General features: G+C 39.8%; 1 protein-coding gene across 1 annotated transcript in view; it reads right to left on the bottom strand.

The window, feature by feature from the left end:
• Positions 1–2996: 2996 nt before the first annotated feature.
• Positions 2997–21408, bottom strand: part of LOC136858330 (allergen Cr-PI) — a 77488-nt gene continuing 59076 nt past the window's right edge. Inside the window, exons 7-8 of the mRNA XM_067137783.2 lie at positions 11828–11964; positions 2997–3427 (exon numbers count right to left, since the gene is read on the bottom strand). Of these exons, the coding sequence (XP_066993884.1) occupies positions 3143–3427; positions 11828–11964 (422 nt within the window). The 3' untranslated portion in view covers positions 2997–3142. The remainder of the gene's footprint in view (positions 3428–11827; positions 11965–21408) is intronic.

The following is a 21408-nucleotide window of genomic DNA, read 5'->3' as shown; positions in this document are numbered from 1 at the left end:
GAAGCATCTGTACACCTCGTAGAGCCTGTTGGGAGATGCGAGCAGTGTGTGGGCGGGCATTATCCTGCTGAAACAGAGCATTGGGCAGCCCCTGAAGGTACGGGAGTGCCACCGGCCGCAGCACATGCTGCACGTAGCGGTGGGCATTTAACGTGCCTTGAATACGCCCTAGAGGTGACGTGGAATCATACGCAATAGCGCCCCAAACCATGATGCCGCGTTGTCTAGCGGTAGGGCGCTCCACAGTTACTGCCGGATTTGACCTTTCTCCACGCCGATGCCACACTCGTCTGCGGTGACTATCACTGACAGAGCAGAAGCGTGACTCATCGGAGAACACGACGTTCCGCCATTCCCTCATCCAAGTCGCTCTAGCCCGGCACCATGCCAGGCGTGCACGTCTATGCTGTGGAGTCAATGATAGTCTTCTGAGCGGACGCCGGGAGTGCAGGCCTCCTTCAACCAATCGACGGGAAATTGTCCTGGTCGATATTGGAACAGCCAGGGTGTCTTGCACATGCTGAAGAATGGCGGTTGACGTGGCGTGCGGGCCTGCCACGGCTTGGCGGCGGATGCGCCGATCCTCGCGTGCTGACGTCACTCGGGCTGCGCCGTGGACACATCCCTATGGGTATCGGCTGCGATTTGACGAAGCGACCAACCTGCCCTTCTCAGCCCGATCACCATACCCCTCGTAAAGTCGTCTGTCTGCTGGAAATGCCTCCGTTGACGGCGGCCTGGCATTCTTAGCTATACACGTGTCCTGTGGCACACGACAACACGTTCTACAATGACTGTCGGCTGAGAAATCACGGTACGAAGTGGGCCATTTGCCAACGCCGTGTCCTATTTATCGTTCGCTACGTGCGCAGCACAGCGGCGCATTTCACATCATGAGCATACCTCAGTGACGTCAGTCTACCCTGCAATTGGCATAAAGTTCTGACCACTCCTTCTTGGTGTTGCATTTGCTCTGTCAGTCAGTGTATTTGTCAACCACATCAAACCTTGTGAAGATGCTACATCACAAAATGGGAAAAATTTCAGAATTATCTATCACTAACAGTACAATTAGTTTTGTATGCACAATCTAGAAGCTTGCAATTTTTTATTCTTTCTTGTATTTTGTTTTTATGTCTTACATAGGTCTTGCAATTCTCATTCTACTGCTTACATAATTTTCTGAATTCCTGGTTGTCATGATCATGTTAATGTGCCAAGTCTATAGTTATTGTCTGACACTGTGGTTAGCCAGTTTGAGTCCCATTGCTGGAAGATATTTTCACCATCATAATGTTGGAGGCAGGGTAAGAGAGGTGGTGGTATACAATTTCTAATCACTAGATTGCATGTGAAAAGCTTGGATTCAATTCCAAACCTCTCTGCAGTATTCATGTGGAGTAATTAATTCATTTCGTGTGGCTATTTCTAGCCGAGTGCAGCCCATGTAAGGCAGACCCTCCGATGAGGGTGGGCGGCATCTGCCATGTGTAGGTAACTGCGTGTTATTGTGTTGGAGGATAGTGTTATGTGTGGTGTGTGAGTTGCAGGGATGTTGGGGACAGCACAAACACCCAGCCCCCGGGCCATTGGAATTAACCAATGAAAGTTAAAATCCCCGACCCGGCCGGGACTCGAACCCGGGACTCTCTGAACCGAAGGGCAGTACGCTGGTCATTCAGCCAACGAGTCGGACTTTATGTGGAGTAAGGGCACATGATGCTGCTGATGGTGACTTGTCCATCAGATGGGGACATTAAGCCTTGAGCAAATCCATTTGAGTTATTCAACAGGAGTAGACTATGTGCTGTCACTGGGTTTCACGCTCATGGGTCTCAAACCATGGTCAGCCCAACATATTCTCAGGCACTCCCAGCACTAAAATCCATATGCTATATAAATTAATTTGATACTGTATAGGCTTTTGGGCTTATGCCGGGTCAAGAATATTAGGTGAAATTCTTTATATTTCGCAGAGAACTGTGCTCTGCATCATCAGAAGAAATCTTGACTGTCCACGAGAAAGGCTTCTTAAACAATGACTCATTAAATTTAGATGCTATAATAGAAGTGGAAATGGTACGTTCATTCGCCACCAGATGGCTCCCAGGACATGGCACAGCGCTAGCGTTCAAAGCGGAAGCTGACCGAATCAGTCTAAGAGATTCACATAACTTGTGTACGTAACATATGACATAGACAGGTGTATGACATTGACACAAGCCTGGAATGAAACATCCGGCGATGAGGAAGGTACGAATTTGGAAAACACCGTGATGAAATAACAATAGTGAAGGGACAGGAAAGGGAACTACCTATGTAAATTTTTAATGGCTGGCAACCAGGTATTACTTAATTGATAGCCGGTGTCCCTGTTGAAATAGTTAGGATTTCTACGTACTTCCACAGCTTCCTGTATAATCCTGGACCTGTGGTGTCTAGTGTGGGTAGATGGAAATATGTAGAAATACTAACAATTTCAACAGGGACACCGGCTATCAATTAAGTAATACCTGGTTGCCAGCCATTAAGAATTTACGTAGGTAGTTCCCTTTCCTGTCCCTTCACTATTGTTACTTCGTCTGGGTGTTTTCCAATTTCGTACGTTCCTCATCGCCGGATGTTTCATTTCAGGCTTGTGTCATTGTCATACACCTGTCTATGTCATATGTTACGTACACAAGTTATGTGAACCTCTTAGACTGATTCTGATGGTTCGGTCAGCTTCCGCTTCGAACGCTAGCGCTGTGCCACGTCCTGGGAGCCATCTGGTGGTGAATGAACATACCATTTCCATTTTTATTATAACGTCTAAATTTAATGAGTCATTGTTTAAGCCTTTCTCGTGAACAGTCAAGATTTCTTATGATGACGCAGAGCACGGTTCTCTGGGAAATGTAAAGAATTTCACCTTATTTTCTTGACATGGCATAAGCCCAAAATCCTATACAATATCATGTCTATAAGTATGGGCCATGAAAGCATCAATGGTAAAATTAATTTGATTTTCTGAATTTATTATTTCTTTACTGCAGGTTCAATATCTATACAGCCATCTTCATAATTACCCCTCTTTTATCAGTCTTCGTAATTTTAACAAATTGATGCAAAATGAATTAATGTATGTAAATTTCTGCATAATTTAGGAGGGTTTCTGATTCTTGTGGTAAACAGACACATCCTTTTGGTAGATATTAGGTACAAGAAAATCATATGGATCTTGAATTCTTCGGTCAAAAGGGAATCCCATATGTCGGTCATCCATTTCTTGGTGTCCAATGCCAGCACCACAAGAAACAATTGCCTTTCGACCCTTTGATTCCTGTTCCTTGTATGGAGATAAAACTACCACCATTGAAAGTGGTAGGCCAGCCTCATTGCCTCTTGGGAGCTGAAGATGCTCTGGCAGTCCACATTGCCGATTACCCTGAAACAGTACATTTGGAATCCTTTGAGGAAAAATATACCATTACAATTTTATTTCAAACATTAAGTATGCAGGAAGAAGGAATGCTGGAATAAAATATGGCATCACAAATTAAAGGAGAAATCAAGAAATACCCACATTATGAAGGATGGACTTGGTTAAGAACAGCATAAGACAATGGAATCTGAACCAGAACACAGAGATAGATTAGAAGTGGTTGACAGATAGAGTAAAACTGCAGAGAAACCATATTTGTCCCAAATTGATTTTAACTGGATAAGGATTCGTTGACTGTAACTCGATCCGAGTACATATAACTTCTTCCTGCATACATTGACCAGTTCAAGTCAGTTTATGGATGTGTTTACAATGACTAAACAGACCAGTCCTGGCATAAAACATGTACCCACACAAATCACACTGAATGAATGGAGGAGGGCGGGGTTGTAATTGGCTGAGATTTCTTGCATTTCGCTTGGCCTCTTGATGTCTGCGACATTCTCTTTCAAACAAGTTGACTGTAGTGGATGTGGTGTTCTGCCACAGTGAATGGTCCACAGCACATTCTTTCCATGTCTGTATATCTATACCAGTTGTCTTCATGATGTGTTTCTTTTTTTTTTTTTTTTTGGTAGTGGCTTTACATCACACCGACACAGATAGGTCTTACGGCGACGATGGGATAGGAAAGGCCCAGGAGTTGGAAGGAAGCAGCTATGGCCTTAATTAAGGTACAGCCCAGCACCTGCCTGGTGTGAAAATGGGAAACCACAGAAAACCATCTTCAGCGCTGCCAACAGTGAGATTCAAACCCACTATCTCCTGGATGCAAGCTCACAGCCGCGCGCCCCTGACTGCACGGACAACTTGCCTGGTATGATGTGTTTCAGCTGGTCCTTAAAATGTTTAAGAGGGGCTCCATGAGGTCTACTGCCGGAGCAAAGGTCACCATAAAGAATTTGACGGGGAAGCCTCGTATCACCCATGTGGTGAACATGGCCTAACCATCTCAATTGATGACAATTAAATTGAAAACAAGGAATAAAGTGGTTCAACCTATTCAATACAAGGAAAATAAGAAATGTAATGTTACATTCTTATTTGATTAAAAGCAGTACCGTACCGGTTTCGACCGCTATTCTGGGTCATCATCAGCTGATCAAATAAAAATATAAAACAATGCATAGGAAATCGATAAGTAAAGGATAAGTCTTTCACTACAAGTGGTTCAAGAAGCACTATAACACTATAGGGATTAGCACTGCATGATGTAAGACCCCAAAATCCAGAAAAAGTCGAAGATCAGTCATTTAAATGAAGCAATGTGCAAGTTCTTGAAGAGCAGCATAACATATGTAAAGTCCAGCACTGTGCTTCAAAATGTTTGTGAGAATTAATGAGTAGTTCAGTTCAGGCTTGTTCACTGAAGTGTACAACAGCATGGTGTACCGAGCCTTCAGTGTTCCAATGTCTCACAGAAACCTCAATAATGAGGAACACCATTCGTAATATAGCTAAATCTAATGGATAAAACAGTTACTTGATTGAAAAAAAAAAAATATAAATATTGTCCCTCTACCACTTTGAAAACAGATAAACAAATCAACTCCTCCCTTTCTATCTTTACGTTCAACGAACAAATTTACAAAGTCACCAACATCTTTAGAAAGCACGACATAAAAGTAGTTTTCAAAACCAACAATAGGAATGCACAAGTCTTACATAATGCCACATCCATAAACAAGTTCAATAGTTTTTCAAAATCAGGAGTATACAGGATTATTTTCAACAGTTGTAATTCTTATGTTGGACAGACCAGGAGGAATTTTAATATAAGGTACTCGGAACATGTCAGTGCCCTGAAGTACAATAAATATTCAGCTGTAGGTCAGCATATGCATGAATATAATCACCAATTCACAGACATAAAACAAGATGTGGAAATTCTCAAAATTATCAACAAAGGATCTCAATCAATCAATCAATACTAATCTGCATTTAGGGCAGTCGCCCAGGTGGCAGATTCCCTATCTGTTGCTTTCCTAGCCTTTTTCGAAATGATTTCAGAGAAATTGGAAATTTATTGAACATCTCCCTTGGTAAGTTATTCCAATCCCTAACTCCCCTTCCTATAAATGAATATTTGCCCCAGTTTTTCCTCTTGAATTCCAACTTTATCTTCATATTGTGATCTTTTCTACTTTTATAGACGCCATTCAAACTTATTCGTCTACTTATCATTACTGAAAGCTGCTTCATACATATAGATCAATATTTTAACCTGAATCATAATCTTAATGATATTTCAGACAAGCCAGATATCCTATTTGACCTTCTAATTTCCATTTTTAGAAACGTCAAACCAACGAGTCATAACTCAGTTTTTCATAATATTCACAGCCTCTTTCCTCAGCAGCCATCTCTTTTCCCACATCCTTTGGGATCGCCTTACTTCCCTCTTTTCCCCACCCCCTCTCCATTCCTCAACCTCTTCTCTTGCCCCGTCCCTTCCTTTTCCTTTGAATCTCACAAGCGCTAGTATGAGGCACACAACAATACAGCACACACCACATGCTACAATGAGAAGTAAGTCTCATATAGCCTATGCCATTTGACTTCTATTCATTAATTTTATCTAATTTTATTTATCATTTATTCCGATTAACTTCATGGACACCGCAATGAATTGCAAATTTACAATAGCCACAAATTAAGAACGTGACAGTTTTAACCATACATTTAGGTGCCATCATGACAATGTCCAATAGCATTTCAGCATGATTTTAACAAGCACTACAGGAGCATTTCATTTTATTTTGATGTGGAAACTCATAATAGATCCCAGGGAATCACTGGAGAGGTGGAGGGAATATTTTGAACATCTTCTCAATGTAAAAGGAAATCATCCTAGTGGTGTTGCAAACAGCCAAGCTCATGGGGAGGAGGAAAATGGTGTTGGTGAAATTATGCTTGAGGAAGTGGAAAGTATGGTAAATAAACTCCATTGTCATAAGGCAGCAGGAATAGATGAAATTCGACCTGAAATGGTGAAGTATAGTGGGAAGGCAGGGATGAAATGGCTTCATAGAGTAGTAAAATTAGCATGGAATGTTGGTAAGGTACCTTCAGATTGGACAAAAGCAGTAATTGCACCTATCTATAAGCAAAGGAACAGGAAGGATTGCAACAACTATCGAGGTATCTCATTGATTAGTATACCAGGCAAAGTATTCACTGGCATCTTGGAAGGGAGGGTGCGATCAGTCGTTGAGAGGAAGTTGGATGAAAACCAGTGTGGTTTCAGACCACAGAGAGGCTGTCAGGATCAGATTTTCAGTATGCGCCAGGTAATTGAAAAATGCTACGAGAGGAATAGGCAGTTATGTTTCGTAGATCTAGAGAAAGCATATGACAGGGTACCAAGGGAAAAGATATTCACTATACTGGGGGACTATGGAATTAAAGGTAGATTATTAAAATCAATCAAAGGCATTTATGTAGACAATTGGGCTTCAGTGAGAATTGATGGTAGAATGAGTTCTTGGTTCAGGGTACTTACAGGAGTTAGACAAGGCTGTAATCTTTCACCTTTGCTGTTCATAGTTTACATGGATCATCTGCTGAAAGGCATAAAATGGCAGGGAGGGATTCAGTTAGGTGGAAATGTAGTAAGCAGTTTGGCCTATGCTGACGACTTGGTCTTAATGGCAGACTGTGCCGAAAGCCTGCAGTCTAATATCTTGGAACTTGAAAATAGGTGCAATGGGTATGGTATGAAAATTAGCCTCTCGAAGACTAAATTGATGTCAGTAGGTAAGAAATTCAACAGAATTGAATGTCAGATTGGTGATACAAAGCTAGAACTGGTCGATAATTTCAAGTATTTAGGTTGTGTGTTCTCCCAGGATGGTAATATAGTAAGTGAGATTGAATCAAGGTGTAGTAAAGCTAATGCAGTGAGCTTGCAGTTGCGATCAGCAGTATTCTGTAAGAAGGAAGTCAGCTCCCAGATGAAACTATCTTTACATCGGTCTGTTTTCAGACCAACTTTGCTTTACGGGAGCGAAAGCTGGGTGGACTCAGGATATCTTATTCATAAGTTAGAAGTAACAGACATGAAAGTAGCAAGAATGATTGCTGGTACAAACAGGTAGGAACAATGACAGGAGGGTACTCGGAATGAGGAGATAAAGGCTAATTTATGAATGAACTTGATGGATGAAGCTGTACGCATAAACCGGCTTCGGTGGTGGGGTCATGTGAGGCGAATGGAGGAGGATAGGTTACCTAGGAGAATAATGGACTCTGTTATGGAGGGTAAGAGAAGTAGAGGGAGACCAAGACGACAATGGTTAGATTCGGTTTCTAACAATTTAAAGATAAGAGGTATAGAACTAAATAAGGCCACAACACTAGTTGCAAATCGAGGATTGTGGCGATGTTTAGTAAATTCTCAGAGGCTTGCAGACTGAACGCTGAAAGGCATAACAGTCTATAATGATGTATGTATGTATGTATGTATGTATGTATGTGGAAACACCATCTAGCAGTTCTGCGTCAGCTGGTGGTTATTTATAGTGGCATCCAGTGGCTTGCATACTGCTAACACCACTCAAGTAGATTTAGTGATTGATGATCTGACTACAGAATCAACATTTACCAGTTCCCATTTTGCAATTGAAATTATAATGATTAGTAGTGATGGAACTAACAATTCAATGAATATCATACAAGAAAGAGTCTGTATGATTAGCATACTCCAGTTGCTAAGAATTTAGAACCTAATTTATTTTTCAAATTTTACACTTAGTTCATCCCAGATTTTAATGTTAATTGTGTGTTTGTACATTAGTTTAGTTTTCATGTCAATTGTGTGTTTTTACATTTGTTTAGTTATTAGATGTATTACATTAAGGCTGAAGATGGCCAGCCAAGGCCGAAACTACCCCCTAGTTTAGTAATGTAATTCGATTATATTGCATAATATAGTATTGAAAAAAGGTGGACCATTCAACATTAATTTAATAATTATTATTGTGATCACAATTCAATATGGATCAAAACCATGAAGTTTATATCCTATGATTATGTAGCCAACCAGTCAAACAGAAAGCCTATTTATATTTAGGTCTTAAAGTCAAAATGGCCAAATTGGGCAAAGCCATCGAATTTCTCAAACAGTGTATTGGTCACAATTTGACACCCAACTTTCTTAAAAACAAGTTTAAGAATCATTGTTTTTCATTTCAAATTACTAAAACCAAAACTAGAACAAATAAGATTTGGCTGTGAGAGGAGATAACATTTTTGTACAAGAAAAAGTCCTTTTCTAACCATAGATTATATGAAACTCACCTCGAAACTACAAGTTTACTTTTGGATGTTCACTGGAACCTATTTCAAGCCCAAGTTGACAATAGGTTATTTATTGTATTATCAAAGAAACAACAAACACTAGAGAAAAAGCTGCATATGTTAATGAACTCTAAACTCAACAATAACTATGCTAAAGAAACCAACAAAACACTAGGCCTAACATGCCCTCCGATCATAAATTTGTCCAAGGTACCATTGAATGAAGATGAAAGTTCCATTTTAGCCAAGGGCCCTAAACACAATTGACCTAATTTTAACACTCTGAACACAGCCATCACTACAACAGTAGAAGCAGAATTAGCCATTAGCAAATTGCCAGCATATAAATAAGATAGAAATTTCATAATGTTCCGTATTGAACTGTATCACAATTAAATTGAAAATAAGAAATAAAGTGGTTCAACCTATTCAGTACAAGGAAAATAAGAAATGTAATGTTACATTCTTATTTGATTAAAAGTGGTAACGTACTGGTTAAATAAAAATATAAAACAATGCATAGGAAAACAATAAATAAAGGATAAGTCTTTCACTAAAAGCAGTTCAAGAAGCACTATAACACTATAGGGATTAGCACTGATGTAAGATACAAAAATCCAGAAGAAGTCGATGATCAGTCATTTAAATGAAGCAAGGTGCAAGTTCTTGTGTTGATAATGAATGTGAAGAATATATTTTTAGATTGTTTCTTAGTTTTGGGCTGCTGCTTAATTATTGTGAAGGAACGTCCTTGTCAACACATTTAACAGGAAACCAAGAAGTTTATATTTTCAGTCACAACAAAATTTAATGTGGTTTTAAACAATCTTATCCAACCTATAAAAACAATTGGTTTGGTCACCATTTGTGATTGACAACACATTCCAAACTGGTTTCGTCAAGATTAAGTAAATGATATATGTGGGTCAAATGAACCCCCGGGTGTATATATTCTTTACCTGAGACCATTGTCATCCTAATGATCCTCAAGTTGGATGAAGAAAATCCATTTTAGTTTTGGACATTTTTTAAAATTAGATAGAATAGGACTGACAAGTTTTAATTTGTGTTAAAATACCATTAATTTATGTCACTTACATTTGTGTATTATTCACATTTAAAAACATTATCGTCCATATTTCATACTATTTATGATTAAATAAGGTCCTGGACCTTGACCTTAAGGTTGACTACAGGCTGAAAATGCCCAAAAAAGGGTGAAACATGGACCTGATAAGTCTATATTATAAATTCATGTCCACATTAAATGTGGTATGTATTGAATAGGTGGTATTATTAAATTATCTTTAAGATATTTTTGCCTAACGTCATTTTCAATACAGAACTATTATGAGAGTTGTTACTTGTATAGTAGGTGAAGCTTTATCTGATCCTGTAATATTTAAGAGGGGAATTACTGATGGCAGTATTATTGGACCTTTATGTTTTCTTATATACAGGGTTATTCACCTAACATGTTACACAGAAATAACTTCTAAACCACTAAAGATATCAGCATTCTGTTTTCATATTCGTAAATGGTACGCAGGGTCTTGTAAAATAATGAGCTACTTAGTCTCATGGCGTGATTAACAACTGAGTTATTGATACTAACTCCATATTTTTAAATGGAACAGCACAAATTCATACACTTGATTTAAAAGTTCATCTGCGTACAAGTTCAAATAAGTAAGTATTTTCAAAATCGGACAATTACTTTTTGAGATATAAGTAAGAACAGCATGCGCTGTTTTGCATGCCGCATTAGACGGCGTGAAGTCGGGCAAGGACATATTGAGGCACAAGAAGTTTCCTGGGAGTGAGTTCAGCCACAGAATGGATACCAGGCATGTAAGCACCTCGTACACATGTGATGGGTTTGCAAAGTGTGTATGACAGGCGAACACATGACAGGACAGAAAGGGTTGATGTGTTTAAAAGGAATAAAATAAGTACTTTGCCTTGAAAGGAACATAACAAAAGCTATAATTGTCACTGGTTTTAGTGTACAGTTCATACTACTCTATGAGTTGAGAAATAAACATAACACAAAATACCGAAAGAGCTCCTTCTAGAAAAGCAAATGTTCAGAGCTGATCATGGTGAGATGGCAGCAACACTATTATTTATGTTATATTTTACACGCATTAATCTCTGCAGAGCTCCAGCACGACTGTAGTAGCGTGCATTCGGGAGAGCATAGGTTCGAGTCCTGCCTCGCCCAACCTGACAGTGATTTTCAGGGTGTCCCATGTTCAACACCAGGCGAATACCGGATAGGTACCTTTGTGATAGGCCATGGCCGACTTCCTTTCCAAATCCTTCCCATTCCCATCCGTGAGAAAAAATGCTAAACTGAGCGCAATCTATTACATGTCAAAACAAAACAATACAACTTTAATCTCTTTTCCCCGTTGTGTGTTCGCCAGCCATACAATAACGTTGCACACCCAGAGTATGTTACGGTACATCACATTATGTTTACAGTACATGCCTGGTATCCATTCTGTGGCTGGAATCAAGGCCAGGAAGCAGCTTGCGCCTCAATATGTACTTGCCCGATTTCACGCCGTCTGATGCGGCATGCAAAACCGTGCATGCTGTTCTTATTTATATTTCAAAAAGTATTTGTCCAATTTAAAAAATACTTACATGTTTGAACTTGTATGCAGTTGAACGTTTAGGCCAGCTGTATGAATTTGCGCCATTCCATTTAAAAATATGAAGTTAGTATCAATATCTCGGTTATTAATCACCCCATGAGACTAAGTAGGGGTCCCGGGTTCGATTCCCGGCTGTGTTGGGGGATTTTAACCTTCATTAGAATTCATTACAGATAGGGCTCCATTCTCACAGATGCGCAGGTTTTCTATCAGGTATCAAATCGAAAGACCTGCACCAGGCCTCTCCGGAGGCCACATGCCATTTATTTATTTATTTATTTATTTATTTATTTATTTATTTATTTATTTCAAGTGATGACCCAGACAACAACACCACCACCACCACCACCACCAACAACAAATAATAAGAATAATCTTTTACCTGCTCAATGTAGAATGGCTCCTTTCCTTGTAATGCATCTTCTACTTGACTGAGAAGGTTTCTGGTGGATGGCTGATCAGGTACTGTAGCACTAGAGTCACTAGATCTCCGCTCTATTACAGTCTTTCCTGCAGGAACTATAATCAGACATATTCACTATAAGAAATCTTCTGAACATGTAAGATTTATTATCAACATTGATACATGTTGATATAACAAAATTCAACTCAGACCTTTCCAATAATTTTTCTATTGTGTGAAGTTTTATTCACCTTTGATCAGTGTATAACCTTTCTACTCGTACTACTCCTTCACCAACAAAATTCACTTTGACCATAATGTGAACTGTGTTAACTTCATGTGAATAGAAATATTTTGTAAAGATAAATTCTAAAAATAGTAGAGCCCTAAAGTTTTTTCTATAGCCAACTGTTTGCAAAGTAGAAAAATAATATGTGTAGGAAATACAGAACATTAGAATCAGGGTAGAGTGTTATCCAGGAATTAGGTTGAGGCAGATGTTGAGGAAAGTGGAAGAAAAGAAGGAGGGAAAGGAGAAGATGGTAGTGTTTCACGTTGGTACTAACAACGTAAGACAAGTAGGTTTAAGTACCAACATAGTTGGGGATGTGTGGGATCTGGTAAATGCAGCATGAGTGAAGTTCAAGGAAGTGGAGATTGTTATCGAATGATGTGTAGCAGGGATACTGACTGGAAGGTGATTGGGGATTTAATGACACTATGGAGTGGGTATGTGGGAAACTGGGAGTGAGATTTCTAGATCCTTATGGATGGGTAGGAGATAGGGATCTGCACTCAGATGGTCTTCACTTAAACCGCAGTGGTACATATAAGTTAGGAAGTTTGTTTAGAAGGGTTATAGGGAGGTTCATTCAGAGAAACGGGGTGGCCTAGGGAGCGGTGATAAGGGTACAGGGAACTGGAAGTCAACTAGGGATGACACAAAAATGTTAATATTCATCTGTAGAAGTATTGCAAAGAAAGGAATAGAATTAAATAATTTAATAGATATATGCTTACTAGATATTGTAATAGAAGTTGAATCATGGCTGAGAAATTATATAATGGGTCCAGAAATATTCTCACAGAACTGGAGTGTGTATCGTAGAAATAGGATAGGAATGGTAAGAGGGGAAGTATTCATTCTGGTGAAAGAAGAATTTGTAAGCTACAAAAAAGTTAAAGGTGACAAACATGAAGTTCTAGGTGTAAGGCTCATCTCTAAAGATAATAGGCAACTTCATGTCTTTGGAGGTACAGACTGGGAAAGGGTAGCACTGACGCTGATTCAGAATTATTTGATAAGATAATCAGCTATGTGGGAAACGATACGGAAAGGAATGTGATAGTAGCGGGTGATCTCAATTTACCAAACGTCAATTGGCAAGGTAATGTGAACGACAGGAAGCATGATCAACAAATGGCAAATAAGTTAATATGGAAAGGGCAGCTGATTCAGAAAGTGATGGAACCAACTAGAGGGAAGAATATACTTGATGTGGTGCTGGTAAAACCAGATGAGCTCTATAGAGAAACCAAAGTAATACATGGTATTAGTGACCACAAAGCTGTTTTTGTTGTAGTTCAAAATAAATGTGAAAGAAAGGAAGGTATTAAAATTTGGACTGTTAGGCAGTACCGTATGGCTGATAAATGGGCATGAGGGAGTTTTTAAAAAGTAACTATGATCGGTGGAAAACGGTAAATAAAAATGTAAACGGACTCTGGGATGGGTTTAAAGCAATTGGTGAGGAATGTGAAAATAGGTTTGTACCTTTAAAGGTGGTGAGGAATGATAAAGATCCACTATATTATAACAGCGAAATAAAGAAACTAAGAAGACGGTGCAGGTTAGAAAGAAAGAGTGTTAGAAATGTCTGTGGAAGTAAGAAGAAATTGAAGGAACTTACTAGGAAATTAAATCTAGCAAAGAAGTCAGCTAAGGACAACATGATGGCAAGCATAATGGCCGGTCATACAAATTTTAGTGGAAAATGGAAGGGTATGTATAGGTGCTTTATGGAACGTGGCTTATCTGTGTTGATACTGCTGCATGGCTGAAAGCAACGGGAAACTACTGCCGTAACTAACTCCTGAGGACATGCAGCTCGCTCTATATGAATGATGTACTGATGATGGCTTCCTCCCGGGTAAAATATTCCGGAGGTAAAATAGTCCCCCACTCGGATCTCCGGGTGGAGACTACACGAAAGGGGGCGATCATCAGGAAGATAGATACTAACATTTTTTGAATCAGAGCATGGAATGTTAGAAGTTTGAATCGTTGTGGTTGGTTAGAGAATCTGAAAAGGGAGATAGATAGATTAAAGTTAGATGTAGTTGGTATAAGTGAAGTACGTTGGCAGGAAAGAGCAGGAATTTTGGTCAGGCGACTACAAAAACACAAAATGAAACAGGAGAAATGCAGGAGTTGGTTTAATAATGAAGAAGAAGGGTAATCTACTATGACCATCATAGTGAAAGGATTATTGTTGTCAAGATAGACACCAAACCAATGCCCTCTACAAGAGTGCAGGTCTATATGCCTACTAGTTCAGCAGATGATGAGGAAATTGGAAGAATATATGAGAAGATAGAAGATTTAATACAATATGAAAAAAGTGACGAGAATCTCATTGTGATGGGAGACTGGAAGGCAGTGGTAGGCCAAGGAAGATAAGGTAATACAGTAGGAGAATTCAGATTGGGACAAAGGAATGAAAGAGGAAGTCAGCTGGTTGAATTCTGCACCAATCACAATTTAGTCCTCATTAATTACTTGGTTCAAACACCACTAACAACGGCTGTACACATGGAGGAGACCTGGAGACGCTGGAATGTATCAAATAGACTTAATTATGATTAGGCAGAGATTCAGAAACCAGGTGTTGGATTGCAAAACTTTCCCAGGAGCAGACGTGGACTCTGATCACAACTTGTTGGTCATGAAATATCATCTGAAGTTGAAGAAATTGAAGAAAGGAAGGAATCCAGTGATATGGGATCTATACAAGTTGAAAGAAAGGACTGTGAAGGATTGTTTCAAAGAACAGAGAACATGTTGCACAAGGACTAAATGGAAAGGCTGAAGAAAACACAGTAGAAGAAGAATGGGCAGTCATGAGGAGTGAGGTCAGTAGGGCTGCTGAAGAGATTTTAGGAAAAAAGGAAAGATCAACAAAGAATCAATGGATAACTCAAAAGATACTAGACCTGATTGATGAACAATGAAAATACAAGAATGCAAAAAATGAAGAGAGAAAAGAATACAGGCGATTAAACAATGAAGTGGATAGGAAGTGCAAGGTAGCTAAGGAAGAATGGTTGAAGGAGAAGTGTAAGGATGTTGAAAGTTGTACTGTATGATCCTAGGAAAGGTAGATGATGCATGCAGGAAAATCATGCAAACCTTTGGAGATAGGAGAACTAGGTGTATGAATATTAAGAGCTCAGATGGAAAATCACTTCTAGGGAAAGAGGACAAGGCAGAAAGATGGAATTAACATATCCAACAGTTGTATAAAGGTAAGGACATAGATGATATGGTTCTGGAATAAGAGACTGTTGATAATGATGAAATGGGTGACCCAATTTTGAGGTCAGAATTCAACAGAGCTTTGAGAGACTTAAATAGGAACAAAGCACCTGGAATTGATGATATTCCTTCTGAATTACTGACTGCTTTAGGAGAAATAAGCATGGTGAGGTTATTCCATTTAGTGTGCAAGATGTATGAGACAGGAGAAGTGCCATCTGATTTTCGGCAGAATGTTGTTATACCTATTCCCAAGAAAGCCGGTGCTGACAAGTGTGAAAACTACCGCACCATTAGTTTAGTATCTCATGCCTGCAAAATTCTAACAAGTATTATTTACAGAAGAATGGAAAGACAAGTTGAAACTGAGTTTGGAGAAGATCAATTTGACTTCAGAAAAAAAGTAGGAACACGTGAAGCAATCCTGACTTATGTATGATTTTAGAGGATCGAATTAAGAAGGGCAAGCCCACATACATGGCATTTGTAGATCTAGAAAAGGCATTTGATAATGTTGATTGGACCAAGGTATTTGAGATTCTGAAGGTGATCAGGATCAGGTACTGAGAAAGAATATCTACAATCTATATATAAAGTCACGAAAAGGATATGAAAAAGAAGCAGCAGTCCAAAAAGGGGTGAGGCAAGGTTGCAGTTTGTCCCTCCTACTTTTCAGTGTTTGTATAGAACAGGCAGTAAAGGAAATCAAAGAAGAATTTGGAAAGGGAATCATAATCCAAAGAGAGGAAATCAAAACCCTGAAATTTGCCTATGATATTATTATATTATCTGAGACCGCAGAAGATCTGGAGAAGTTGCTGAAGTGGCTGGAGTCTTGGGTGAGGAGTACAAGTACAATCTGTCCATACATACATACATACATACATACATACATACATACATACATACATACATACATACATACATACATACATGCATACATACATACATACATACGTTATCATTATAGACTGTTATGCCTTTCAGCATTCAGTCTGCAAGCCTCTGTGAATTTATTAAATGTCACAAGAATCCTCGATTTGCAACTAGTGTTGTGGCCTCATTTAGTTCTATACCTCTTATCTTTAAATCATTAGAAACTGAGTCTAACCATCGTCCCCTTGGTCTGCCTCTACTTCTCTTACCCTCCATAGCAGAGTCCATTATTCTCCTAGGTAACCTATCCTCCTCCATTTGCCTCACATGACCCCACCACCGAAGCCGGTTTATGCGTACTCCATCGAGTTCATTCCTAAATTAGCCTTTATCTCCTCATTCCGAGCACCCTCCTGTCATTGTTCCTAGCTGTTTGTACCAGCAATCATTCTTGATACTTTCATGTCTGTTACTTCTAACTTATGAATAAGATAGTAAATATAGTTTCATCTGGGAGCAGACTTTCTTCTTACAGAATACTGTTGATCGCAACTGCGAGCTCACTGCATTAGCTTTACAACACCTTGATTCAATCTCACTTATTATATTACCGTCCTGGGTGAACACACAACCTAAATACTTGAAATTATCGACCAGTTCTAGCTTTGTATCACCAATCTGACATTCAATTCTGTTGAATTTCTTACCTACTGACATCAATTTAGTCTTCGAGAGGCTAATTTTCATACCATACTCATTGCACCTATTTTCAAGTTCCAAGATATTAGACTGCAGGCTTTCGGCACAATCTGCCATTAAGACCAAGTTGTCAGCATAAGCCAGACTGCTTACTACATTTCCACCTAACTGAATCCCTCCCTGTCATTTTATACCCTTCAGCAGATGATCCATGTAAACTACGAACAACGAAGGTGAAAGATTACAGCCTTGTCTAACCCCTGTATGTACCCTGAACCAAGAACTCATTCTACCATCAATTCTCACCGAGGCCAAATTGTCAACATAAATGCCTTTGATTGATTTTAATAATCTACCTTTAATTCCATAGTCCCCCAGTATAGCGAACATCTTTTCCCTCGGTACCCTGCCATATGTTTTCTCTAGATCTACGAAACATAAACACAACTGCCTATTCCTCTCGTACCATTTTTCAATTATCTGGTGCACACTGAAAATCTGATCCTGACAGCCTCTCTGTGGTCTGAAACCACACTGGTTTTCATCCAACTTCCTCTCAACAACTGATTGCACCCTCCCTTCCAAGATGCCAGTGAATACTTTGCCTGGTATACTAATCAATGAGATGCCTCGATAGTTGTTGCAATCCTTCCTGTTCCCTTGCAGTTACTGCTTTTGTCCAATCTGAAGGTACGTTACCAACACTCCATGCTAATCTTACTACTCCATGAAGCCATTTCATCCATGCTTTCTCACTATACTTCACCATTTCAGGTCTAATTTCATCTATTCCTGCTGCTTTATGACAATGGAGTTTATTTACCATCCTTTCCACTTCCTCAAGCATAATTTCACCAACATCATTTTTCTCCTTCCCATGAGCTTGGCTGTTCACAACACCACCAGGATGATTTCCTTTTACATTGAGAAGATGTTCAAAATATTCCCTCCACCTCTCCAGTGATTCCCTGGGATCTATTATGAGTTCACCTGAATTACTCGAAACACTGTTCATTTCCTTTTTCCCTCCCTTCCTAAGATTCTTTATTACTGTCCAGAAAGGTTTCCCTGCTGCTTGACCTAGCCTTTCCAGGTTATTACCAAAATCTTCCCACGACTTCTTTTTGGATTCAACAACTATTTGTTTTGTTCTATTTCTTTCATTTACGTACAAAGACCTGTCTGCCTCGGCCCTTGTTTGGAGCCATTTCTGATATAAGCCTTCTTTTTACGTTTACAAGCTGCTTTCACTTCATCATTCCACCTAGATGTTCACCTTTTCCCATCTTTACACACAGTTGTTCTAGGCATTCCCTTGCTGTTTCTGCTACAGCATCCCTGTATGCAACCCATTCACTTTCTATATCCTGAACCTGCTTATTGTCTACTGTTCGAAACTTCTCACTAATCATATACTTCTGTCTAATTTCTTCGTCCTGGAGATTTTCTACCCTTATTCGTTTACAGACAGATTTCCCTTTCTGTACCCTAGGCCTAACTATACTTAGTTCACCACAGGTCAGATAGTGGTCTGTATCATCGAAAAATCCCCAGAAAACTCGTACATTCCTAACAGATTTCCTGAATTCAAAGTCAGTTAAGATATAGTCTATTATGGATCTGGTACCCCTAGCCTCCCCTGTGTAGCGGTGAATAGCCTTATGCTTGAAGAATGTATTCATAACTGCTAAAGCCATACTAGCACAGGAGTCCAGCAAACGCTTCCCATTCCCATTAGCTTCCCCACATTTACCAATCACCCTTTCGTATCCTTCATTTCTATTCCCAACTTTCGCAATGAAATCGCCCATTAGCACTATCCTATCCTTGCTGTTGACCCTGACCACGATGTCACTCAATGCTTTATAAAACTTGTCACTTTCATCCTCATCTGCACCCTCACATGGTGAATACAGGGAGACATTTCTAGTCCTAATTCCTCCAACTGATAAATCTACCCACATCATTCGCTCATTTACATGCCTAACAGAAACTATGTTGCATGCAATGGTATTCCTGATAAAGAGCCCTACCCCAGATTCTGCCCTTCCCTTTCTAACACCCGTCAAGTACACTTTATAATCTCCTATCTCTTCCTCGTTATCTCTCCTTACCCGAATATCACTTACTCCTAGCACATCCAGATGCATCCTCTTTGCAGACTCGGCAAGTTCTACTTTCTTTCTTCCATAAGTCCCATTAATATTGATAGCTCCCCATCGAATTCCATTTCGTTTGCCAAGTTGTTTCCAAGGAGTCCCTCACCTGTCAAATGGGAGTGGGACTCCGTTACTCCCATAGGTCCGAGGCTTGCTTAAAATGTTCTGAGCTCGGTAAATTCACGAAGCAGGATGCTTCCCTACTTGCACATGGTCCAAGTGAGGATCTCTCCTCTAACGGGTTATGGACCATCGGTGAATTGTATAGTCCTAGCCGCCTGAACACAAGGAGGGCCACGACTCAGAATATGTCCAAGATGCCCACTTCCATTCCATAGCAACTGGTATCCCGACCCTCAGGACCACTTACTAGGCCACTCAGCCGTTGCCCATGGTTCACGATCTAGGGCGTGACTACAGTAACCCACACCATGAACCATAAATAAGTCCAAAACAAAAGTAATGGAGTGCAGTTGTACGAAGTCAGGTGATATTTAGGTTAGGAAATGAAGCCTTAAAGGAAGTGGATGATTATTGTTACTTTGATAGTAAAATAAGTAACGATGGCAGAATTAAGGAGGACATAAAATGCAGGCTAGCACAAGCAAGGAAGGCCTTTCTTAAGAAAAAAAATTTGCTCACTTTGAACATTGATATCGGAATTAGAAAAATGCTTTTAAAGACTTTCATTTGGAGCGTGGCATTGTATGGAAGTGAAACATGGATAATAACTCACTCAAAAAGAAAGAGAATAGAAGCTTTTGAAATGTGGTGTTACAGAAGAATGCTGAAGGTGAGATGGATAGATCGAATCACAAATGTTGAGATACTGAATCGGATTAGTGAGAGGAGATCGTTGTGGCTAAATTTGATGAGAAGAAGGGATAGAATAATAGGACACATCTTAAGACACCCAGGTCTTGTGCAGTTGGGTTTTGAGGGAAGTCTAGTGGGTACGAACAGTAGGGGTAGACCAAGGTATGAATATGACAAGCAGATTAGAGCAGATGTAGGATGCAGCATTTATGTAGAAATGAAAAGTCAGCACAGGATAAGTTGGCATGGATAGCTGCATCAAACCAGTCTATGGACTGATGCCTCAAACAACAATATCAGTGATATTTAAAAAATGTTCAAGGCCAATTTCAGTGATGAGGGTTCAGATATTGAAATCAACAAGGATAATGAAGTGCAGTTTGCGGATTTTCCATTAGGAAGAGGTAAATAATGATATATATGATGGCATTTACCAGCACTGTCATGACAAGCTAGAACATGTCTGGAAGCCTGACAATCGTGCAGAAAAAAGGGAAAATTCTCTCAACAAATTCCAAGTGAAGTGTAGAAGTTGTGTTGAACCATTATTATATTAACTGTACGTTTTTCAATACAGAATGGTACTACAAACAATATATCTCCTTCCATGGTACAACAGCCCCGAAGGGCCATGGCATACCAAGCGGCCGCTGCTCAGCCTGAAGGCCTGCAGATTACAAGGTGTCATATGGTCAGCATGACAAAGCCTCTCAGCTGTTATTCTTGGCTTTCTAGACCAAGACCGCCATCTCACTGTCAGATAGCTCCTCAATTGTAATCATATAGGCTGAGAGGACTTCAAACCAGCCCTCAGATCCAGGTAAAAATCCCTGACCTGGCTGGGAATCGAATCCGGGGCCTCCAGGTAAGAGGCAGGCACTCTACCCTTACACCACGGGGGCGGCACTACAAACTATATATAAACAATTTTTGCTACAAAATGATGCCCCTTTTGTATGCCCCATTTTTTAATTTTTACCTCAATATAAATGTGTAATATAGAGTAAAATTTTGCAAAAATGAATAAACAAACAAACAAAACAAACCCCATGGCACTACAGCCCTTGAAGAGCGTTGGCCTACCAAGCGACCGCTGCTCAGCCCGAAGGCCTGCAGATTGCGAGGTGTCGTGTGGTCAGCACGCTGATTCCTCTCGGCCGTTATTCTTGGCTTTCGAGACCAGGGCCGCTATCTCACCATCAGATAGCTCCTCAATTCTAATCATGCAGGCTGAGTGAACCTCAAACCAGCCCTCAGGTCCAGGTAAAAATCCCTGTCCTGGCCGGGAATCGAACCCGGGGCCTCCGGGTAAGAGGCAGGCATGCTACCCCTACACCACGGGGCCATCTGCAAAAATAAATATTTTTAACAAATTTAGTAGTTGGTCTTAAGCTTTTAGGAAGGTAGATAACTGTATTAATAATATCATCTCCTTATTCATTGCAATTTTGTGAATGAAATTACATATTTATATG

The sequence above is a fragment of the Anabrus simplex genome, chromosome 1 (assembly GCF_040414725.1).
Source record: "Anabrus simplex isolate iqAnaSimp1 chromosome 1, ASM4041472v1, whole genome shotgun sequence".
Classification (NCBI taxonomy): domain Eukaryota; kingdom Metazoa; phylum Arthropoda; class Insecta; order Orthoptera; family Tettigoniidae; genus Anabrus; species Anabrus simplex.
The sequence above is the reverse complement of the archived record's forward strand: the minus strand, read 5'-3'. Positions and strand labels throughout refer to the sequence as shown.